Source organism: Pundamilia nyererei, unplaced genomic scaffold, assembly GCF_000239375.1.
Source record: "Pundamilia nyererei isolate P.nyererei 1_Seehausen unplaced genomic scaffold, PunNye1.0 scaffold00212, whole genome shotgun sequence".
NCBI lineage: Eukaryota > Metazoa > Chordata > Actinopteri > Cichliformes > Cichlidae > Pundamilia > Pundamilia nyererei.
The window spans coordinates 821,529-831,179 of record NW_005187613.1 but is presented as its reverse complement, the minus strand read 5'-3'; the positions used below and the strand labels follow the sequence as shown (position 1 = coordinate 831,179).

Genomic DNA, 9,651 nt, shown 5'->3' with positions numbered 1-9,651 from the left:
TTATAAAAATGTTTTAAGAAAATGACCTTTATCATGTATTTTAATTATAAAAGAAGACTGAGTGGGGCCCATGAGATTGTTTTTTAAGTGGGCCACAGTACTTTGGGATGGCTGGTTTATAACAAGGTAGTAAGACCTGCTATAGTTTGTGGTTTTCATTGGACTGAGTAGAACAGATAAGATTATGAGTGTATCAGAAAAATATAGAAATATTTGTTGAAATATTTTGGACACAAAGATAGATAGGGAAGATTGAAATAGTTTGGATTGAATAGGAAGTATAGGGGACATACAAGACAAAGTAGACTATGCAGACTAGTTGGTGAGAGAGGAGGATGCAGGGACAGGGTGAGACAGAGGCTTCTGATCCAATGTGGAAAGAAGAAGTGAGTATATGCTTCATGGTTTTCATTGACAGTATTTCTTGGCATAGCCAGGTGTTGGAAGGCTTCCACTTTGGTGGCCTCAGAATCTTCTTCTGCAGATGATCTGGTTCTGTTGGCTTCATTAGGTGGTGACTTCTAGCAGCCAGTTGTGAAGGGGCACAAAGAAGAATCAGCACCTTCAAGTCAGAGACCATGGTCCTCTGTCAAAAAAGGTGGAGTGCCTACTTTGGGTCAGGGACAAGTTACTACCCCAGGTGGAGAAGTTCAGGTGCTTTGGGGTCTAGTTTATGAGTCAGGAGAGAAGAGAACAGGAGACTAACAGACAAATTGGGCGATGATTGCATTGAGTCAGATGCTGCATCGGTCCGTTGTGGTAAAAAGGGAGAGATGACAACGAAAGCGAAGCAAACCGAAGTGGTGCTGTCCAAGTCAAGTGCTTGACACTCTTTCCTGGATGTCTTCCAGTGTGATGGTTCCTGGATCCTATTCAGGGAGGCTGCGGGGGTCTGCTCTTAGATCCCCTAGCAACTGAACATTATTGTTATGTGTTGCATCCTTCTCCCATATGCTCTTCCTGTTCTGCTGTAATCTACCCTAATTCCATTGTTACAGATTTATGGTGTTCTTTGCTAATTTGTTATAAATGTAGTATAATAATGTATTTATAATGATAAAAATATTATGCTGTTACAGTGTAGTTGGATTTTTCACAATATTGTCAAAAAAAATAAAAAAAATAAAAAAATAAATAGACCTTTGGGTAATAGACTTCTTGGAGTAATGTGAAGGGCAGCCTGTTCTACATCTGCTGACAAATAGGTGTGAAATCACAGGCTGCTTCTACACCATATTCTGGCCTGATTTGTTTTATCATATCTCTTTTTATCTTCTTCAACACAAGCTGCGGTTTGCATTCATAGAAACACGAGCACTGACACAAAGCCAGGGAGGAACAGACAGTCATGTCCCACAGCATATTTCCCACACCATGTCCCACGTGCATAAGTGGTGGGTGGAGGTCAGATCTGATCATATCACACACACAAATGCATTTTCATCTTCAGTAAACACTGATAGCAATGACCTCTACAGGAATGTGAGCAGAATGCTAAACATTGCTGACTCGTTCCTCTTGTGTGTGGATGTAGTCGCTTCAAAATCAGACTTTTCAGACACAGAAAGATGATTCTCTCATTCTGTGCCCTCCACACTAAGGACAGCTTGACTTACCTCACCTTTGAATGGAAATACTGGGTTAAAATTTAATTTGAATTAAGCATATATGAAGTTATAATTTTTTATCTATGACACTTAATCTACAGGGTGGGACATTTATATGGATACACCGTAATAACATAGGAATGGTTGGTGATATAAAGTCCTGTTTGTGGCACATTAGTATATGTGAGGGGCCAAACTCCTCAAGATGGGTGGTGACCATGGTGCCCATTTAGAAGTCGGCCATCTTGGATACAACTGTTTTTCCAACAGGAAGAGGGCCATGTGACACATCAAACTTATTGGTAATGTCACAAGAAAAACAATGGTGTGCTTGGTTTCAACGTAACTTTATTCTTTCATGTGTTATTTACAAGTTTCTGACCACTTATAAAATGTGTGCAATGTGCTGCCCATTGTGTTGGATTGTCAATACAACCCTCTTCTCCCACTCTTCACACACTGATAGCAACACCACAGGAGAAATGCCAGCACAGGCATCCAGTATCCGTAGTTTCAGGTGCTGCACATCTCGTATCTTCACACCATAGACAATTGCCTTCAGATGACTCAAAACATAAAAGTCTAAGGTGGTCAGATTGGGAGACCTTGGGGGACCATTCAACTGGCCCACGACGACCAATCCACTTTCCAGGAAACTGTTCATCTAGGAATGCTTGGACCTGCACCCATAATGTGGTGGTGCACCATCTTGCTGGAAAAACTCAGGGAACGTGCCAGCTTCAGTGCACAAAGAGGGAAACACATCATCATGTAGCCATTTCAAATATCCAGTGGCCTTGAGGTTTCCATTGATGAAGAATGGACCCACTATCGTTGTGCCCCATATACCACACCCAACCATCACTTTTGTTGGTCCAACAGTCTTGGAGGGATCCATCCAATGTGGGTTAGTGTCAGACCAATAGCGGTGGTTTTGTTTGTTAACTTCACCATCACATAAAAGTTTGCCTCATCACTGAACAAAATCTTCTGCGGGAACTGATTTTTGTTTTGCCCATTCTGCAAATTCTGTGCGCCGATCTGGGTCATCCTCGCTGAGATGCTGCAGCAGCTGGAGTTCGTAAGGGTGCCATTTGTGAGTAGCTAATATCCGCCGAAGGGATGTTGGACTAATGCCACTCTCCAGTGACATGCGGCAAGTGCTACGCTGTGGGCTCTTGCTGAATGAAGCTAGGACAGCCACTGATGTTTCTTCATTAGTGACACTTTTCTTGCGTCCACATTTTGGCAAATCCAACACTGAACCAGTTTCATGAAACTTAGCAAGCAGTTTGCTAACTGTAGCATGGGAGATGGGTGGTCTCGTAGGGTGTCTTGCATTGAAATCTGCTGCAATGACCCGGTTACTGCGTTCACCAGATATCAACACAATTTCGATCCGCTCCTCACGTGTTAACCTCTTCGACATGTCAATGGCTGTGAACAAAGAGAAACTTGTAAATAACTCATGAAAGAATAAAGTTACGTTGAAACCAAGCACACCATTGTTTTTCTTGTGACATTACCAATAAGTTTGATGTGTCACATGGCCCTCTTCCTATTGGAAAAACAAAAGTTGTATCCAAGATGGCCGACTTCTAAATGGCCACCATGGTCACCACCCATCTTGAGGAGTTTGCCCCCTCACATATACTAATGTGCCACAAACAGGACTTTAATATCACCATCCATTCCCATGTTATTACGGTGTATCCATATAAATGGCCCACCCCAATATAATAGTTGTAAAAAAAACAATGGATCCCCATTTGTTCTGCACAATTGTGAAAAGTTTATAAAACAGTCCATTTATTCCAGTAAGGACCAGAGGTTAGGATACTACGCTTGACCCAAAACCTGGTTCAAACCCTCTTCTCCATCCAAATTTGTCTTTCTGCCTATATTCTTTTATTCTACCTGGTGCAATTGTATGTTCCAGTAAAATTACATTATTGATCAATGGGCAGGGCTAAAGACTTTATATTTTCTAGCTTTCAGTATTAAAACAACACCTGGAAAAAAAAAAAAGATTTCCCCTCTAGAATTAGTAAAGTGTTTTGAATCTAATGTTGTGGATCATAGTTACATACAACACAAAGTTATAAGGAGTGAATACCTTTTCTAATGTGTTTCCCACATTTGTTCCTAGTATCTGTGGTAGTACCATCCAGTGAACAAGAGAAACTTCCTGATGTCAGATGTTAAATTTTACATGTCCAAAAATAATGTGCGGGGAGAGGGAATTCTTTCCTATGTTTACATTTGTTTTACTATTTAAAACTAGGTCTTTGGCGGTGAAAGAAGGGTCGGTGAATTGAGGTGCAGCAGAGTGCAGGCTGAGCAGGTGAAACAGAAGGGAGTAAAGGAGCACAAGGACTGTAGCTTGGAAGGCAGTAAAGGGTGGGTAAGCAGGAAGGTGTTTGGTCATAAAGTTGTTAGAGTTTGGTGAAAGGTGAAGAAGACGTGGAGACACATGGGAACACAGCTATAGCAAATTAGACATAATGAGACTAGGGGAAGCAAAACTGAATGCAATGCATACGAGACAAGGACTCTCAAAATAAGACAGGAAACATGCAACCCAGATTCAAGACACGCAAACTAGATGCTGGAAGAAAATACAAACATATGAGACACAGACAAGACAAAGAAGAACTAAATTATAATCACATATAAATCCAGACACAAATCAAGAATCCATTTCTCAAAACACGATACAATAAAGACTAAAAAGTCCAAAAAACAGAGAACACTGGGAAACACACCCAGGGAAGTGTGATGAATGTGTCACTCTGCTTGCTCATCAGCTGATGAGCAAGCAGAGTGACACTCAAAGGACAGTCTGAGGAGGGAGCCATACGGTTAGTGTAGTAACGGTGACAAATAACTAAGCAGACTAGAAAGTTGGTCTCAAAGTGTGTGAGCTATTGTGAAACAACTGTTACATCATCGGTTATAGACATGTACAAGCATGTAAAAACGTCGGTGTCTAAAATCTAGTACATACACAGATGAGTAATTTTTAGTATCAATTTCTAATAATAATTAGTTTTTTACATTAGCAAGCCCAATGATGGTCGGAGATGGTCTGATACCGAGAGCAGCAATATAAAAAGACAGGAACCTGGAAATGTGTCCGTGGAAGTAAATGTTTGTAATGAAATGTATTTTAAGATGTGGAAAATCTTTCCCTGAGAACTAGAAATGCAGGCGCAGAAGTGTGTGTAGGGCAGTAATAGAATTAAATGTGAGTCACATGAAACATAAGCTACTGATAACTAACTAACTACACAATAAAACATAAAAGTAGTGCTTCTATCTTTGTCAAGTGTAATCTGGAATGGATTTTAAGTGAGTGTAGTAAATAAGCACAAAGGTACTGAAGGTGGCTTGTGTTTTATGCCATTAAAACACAGTAACAGTGCTGTGTTTTTGAGGACAGAGATGAACTAACAGTCATCTGTAGTTCTGACACTGGGGCACACTGAGCACGAACACACTGCTTTTTGGACTGAATGTGTCAAATACCCAAGCTAAAACTAATGTCACGGCTAGTTAGCTAACAGTTACCCATGACCAAAATCTATGGCAGCATGGCCCAGGGTGCCAGGTTCACTTTAACATGGGCCCCATCGTGACTGCCTAAACCTTTTCTTAGGGCATGATTGGTTATATTAGATCCTGTGTGAACCTGTGCGGTTTGTTTAAGATAATTACAGCACAAGTCTCAGGGGGAAAAAAGTCACACAAATCGTTAACAAATAGTTCACCTGTTATTTTTTTAGGCTTTCACACTTTAATTTAATTAACAGTAGAAATAGTTTAGTCAGTTTCTGGCTGCAGAGCGTGAGTAAGTGGTTAGAGTAACAATGATTCAAACAATTAATGCAACAAACACAATTTCTAATAAAAAAATGATGAAGGCCTGTTTGATTTTCTTATTAAAAGATAAGTGCATGAATTACAACACACTCTCTCTGTTGATATCAACCTGTGCAGTTCAGCCAGCGGTCGTTCTTTCTCTCACTCACATGTGTAAAAGCAGCGGCTTGCTGCCACGTGACTGGCTGATTAGAGATTAGCTGCTGAACTGCTTTTGTTACACCCTTGACACCTCCAGTGCTTCTCTAAGTTTGCTCCCTGGAAGTCCTTTTCTGCTGATTTGTAATTACACCGTGTCCCCTGTGCTGTGCAAAGAGCAAACATCAGCTCAGGTATCATTATGCAATTTTTCAGTATGAAGCTACACAGTTCACACTCTGTTCACTATTATAACACACTAGCACCACGATTCAATAATTTTTTTTCAATTCAATTTTATTTACACAGCGCCAAGTCACAACTACAGTCACCTCAAGGCGCTTTATATTGTAAGGTAGACCCTACAATGATTCATACAGAGAAAAACCCAACAACCATATGACCCCCTATGAGCAAGCTCTTTGGCGACAGTGGGAAAGAAAAACTCCCTTTTAACAGGAAGAAACCTCCGGCAGAACCAGACGATCATCCCTTTTTTGTAGAAAGTAAAGATGTAGCTTCCTGCTATCATTGCTTTTGAGATACTTCTAAGATTTTTTTTTAATAAAGAATAGGGACATGAAATGCCACTCTAAAATAAATGGTTATGTACAAATGTTGCATTGCTAAATAGGGAAACTGTCACGGTCCTGTGTTGGTAACCCAGTGTTTTGACTTTTGTATTATTATTGATCTTTGATTTCTCATGGTTTTTGACTGCTTGTGATTTGGTTTCTGTTTTGTATTTCTAGCTCTCCAGTTCTTCTTGGTTTGTGATTTCTTAGGTTTTGGTCCTGTGCCCCTCGTGTTTAGTGTAGGTTTAGTTCTGTCTTCTTGTTCCCCAGTCATTTGTGTCTCATGCCACTCCTGTCCCTGTACTCAGTGTTCCCTCTGTTCAGTATCAGCTCCGTGCCTCTGTGGCTGTCGTGTGTTTCCTGTTTTACTTTGAAAGTCTGTGTCCTATGTCAATGTGCTCTTTTTTTGCTTCCTCCCGGTTTTGTCTCATCTGATTAGTGTCAGCTGTGTTCCCTGCCTGTCTGCCATTTCCTCATTTCTTCATGTATATATGTGTCTGCATTGTCTCCTGTGCGTCTTCCCCAGTGTTTCGTCTGCATTTTCGTGTCTCCGGTTCCTCGTTCCCGGTTCTAAGGTTTTTGTAACATTTTCCCATGTTTCCGGTGTTCTTTAGTTTAGCTGCTCCCAGTTTGGGTTTTGTTAGTTCCCTTTCTGATTCCTTTTGTGTTTTGGTACTGCAGCCAATAAAGGCTCATTCTTCAGTTGAAACCTTCTCATTCATTTGTTTGTCTGTACTTGGGTCCTCATTCTCATCCACTCCACGCCGTCTGCTTCGCCAGACGTGACAGTACAGTGTACATTATATATACTTTACAAGTTCAGGACCACATTTTTGGCCATGATTGTGGCACTTTCTGCACCTTCACCTCAACTGTTTCCTTTCTATTTTAAATGTTTGCCAAGTGGCACTTGCCATATGTAAGAAGGGATACTGTTCTCCCACATAGATGATCTGCCCCAAGAAATGCAGAGAGATACAGTGATATATGATACAGTATGTTTGAGATGTGCCAGTTCATTCTGTAACACCGAAGTTTGAAGTTTGTGTTGTACTCGGACAGCATCTGATTTGTTTTGTGCCCATTGAATGTCCTGTGCCAGCGTCTTCAGAGGAGTCTGTGGTTAGTGCTTCACACTTTAGGTTGACTCTGTGCAGAGGGTCATTAATGACACAGTTACAGTTATGACTGTGTTGCGCTCAAGAGATGAATGTGGTACTGTGAATAAATGTAACCCTAGCAACTGACGCATATTAATGTGTGCCGAAATTGGCTCAGTAAACTGACATTTAGGAAAGAGGCTCGTGTAAGTACTCTCTGGAATAATGGAAATAAATAAACCTCTATCTGTTATTAGGTCAACATCATGACAATTGTCCATTAGCATTTACTTCTAAAGAGCAGAGTTTTGTTAGCATTAGTGTCCACCATTTTCAGTCCTCCTTTTGACCAAACGTGAAAAGAGTAAATCATTACTTGCCTAGTAGCAGCTAGTATGTAGAATAAACACAAATGAAGTGGTTATATACTTATGCCCTCTGAGCAAGTAGGGCTATGGAGGGCCAAAAGTAACGAAATGAAATAATTAAATATGCTATTTTGTCACTCCTGGTCCTCCAGGGAATAATTTAATTGATTTGCACACTGTTTGCACACTATTGCATTTAGTGGTGCATGATTTTTTTAGAACACATGCTCCTCATCAAATACACAAAGGATTAGGGCCACTTTGGGGGGGGGGGCTCGTCTTTTTTTTCTTTTCCAGAATTCTCAGAAAAAAGTCAGAATTCTGACTTTTTTCTGATATTAATCTCAGAAATCTGTCATCTCAGTTGCAGGCAACTGCAACGGACAAATAAAGGCTCATTCATTCATTCAGAATTCTGACTTTTTCTCAGAAATATAATCTTTAGAAGTTATCAATGTTATGATTCTTTTTTGAAATAATGTATAAAGTAGGAAAATACTACTGGGAATGTACATAGTTTGAAAATGTAAGTTGTTATTCTTGCTGTGACATGCCTAGACCACACATCGTTGAAGGGCAGGTGAATGTTTTATTTTTGTTTCCAGCTCTAATTCACGCTTTCAGCTTTTCAGATGTCCTCTCTCCAGTCCCAGCACGCTCCTAAAAACAGGAAAAAACATGAAAGGCATAATTAGTCAATACATCCCACCTGCCCTGCCAGCCACCGTGGCACTGCCCCCAAACCCACAGCACACCACACATCAGCCCTCCTCTGCAGGGGAGCTGGAGACCACACTCTGCCACAAATCCACATTCTTATTTTCATTTGATGTATTTGTGCTTTAGACAGGGAAACCACCTGTGGAGGACCTGTTCTCAGACCTGTGTGATGGGCGACGCCTGCTAGAACTGCTGGAGGGACTAACAGGACATGAGCTGGTATGAACATATACACATATAGTGTGCTTGCATTGTGACGATGTACTGGCTCTTTTCAACACTGTACATTGTACACTGCTGTTTTTTGAATAGCTGTATTAGTACATGTCAAGGATAGAACTGGGACACAAATGCAAGAGTAGAAAAATACAGTCAGAAGTGAAGCATTGTAGCAGTTTGATGCCTGGGCTTTTATTGGAAATGTCAGTTATGTAAGCATCCACTGTATAAACATCCATCACTGTAACACTGCACATATAACTAAACTAAGAAACTACTAAGTTCAGTTTTTAAAACCTGACAGTGTACACAACTATGGACACCATTAAAGCTTTATAAATGAATCAGTGGGCCAGTTAAAATGTCAATGTGGTGATCATGTTCAGGATTATGACTTATTGGGAACAGGTCATTCAAACCACACAGCAGCATATCAGGATTCAAGGAGCTTTATTGTCATTCGCATCGCATGTTTACATGAAGTGGAACGAAATGATGTACACATGGCCCCGGACGAAAAGAAACAGAATTTTTAAAAAGTAATAAATAAATAGTTGTTTAAAAAAAACAAAAGACCAAAACAGAATAACATATTAAATATAAGATATAAATAACATGTTAAATTCTAACCTTGTTGTGGCTAGAGTCACTTACTGTTCACTGTTAGCTGCACAATGTTCTTCTTGCCATATGATAGCAGGTGCTATACATTCAGTGAGAATAAAACCATAGACAGCTAGATAGTGTTTAGCTTAACTTCAATCATTGAAACCGTATAATCATCTATCTCAGTATAAAGAGAAAGCAAGACACATAATATGAAATGAATATGAAATCTCAAATCACCTAGAAGTTGTCACCTTGGAATCCTGAAAACATTTAGCTTTTTAAAATGTGATTCACATCGAGGAAGAATATATATTAGAAGAAGAAGGGCGACTGGATGATAACCCAACAAATATCAAAACCAGTGCAATCAAATTAGTGTCTAAACATAACCAAATAATAGGTAAAATCAACGTGTAGATGACGTTGGAGAGCA

General features: G+C 40.1%; 1 protein-coding gene across 1 annotated transcript in view; it reads left to right on the top strand.

The window, feature by feature from the left end:
- Positions 1-9,651, top strand: part of LOC102204060 (dystrophin-like) — a 289,784-nt gene that overhangs the window by 78,631 nt on the left and 201,502 nt on the right. The window contains exon 3 of the mRNA XM_013914638.1: positions 8,517-8,609. Coding sequence (XP_013770092.1) covers positions 8,517-8,609 — 93 coding nt within the window. The remainder of the gene's footprint in view (positions 1-8,516; positions 8,610-9,651) is intronic.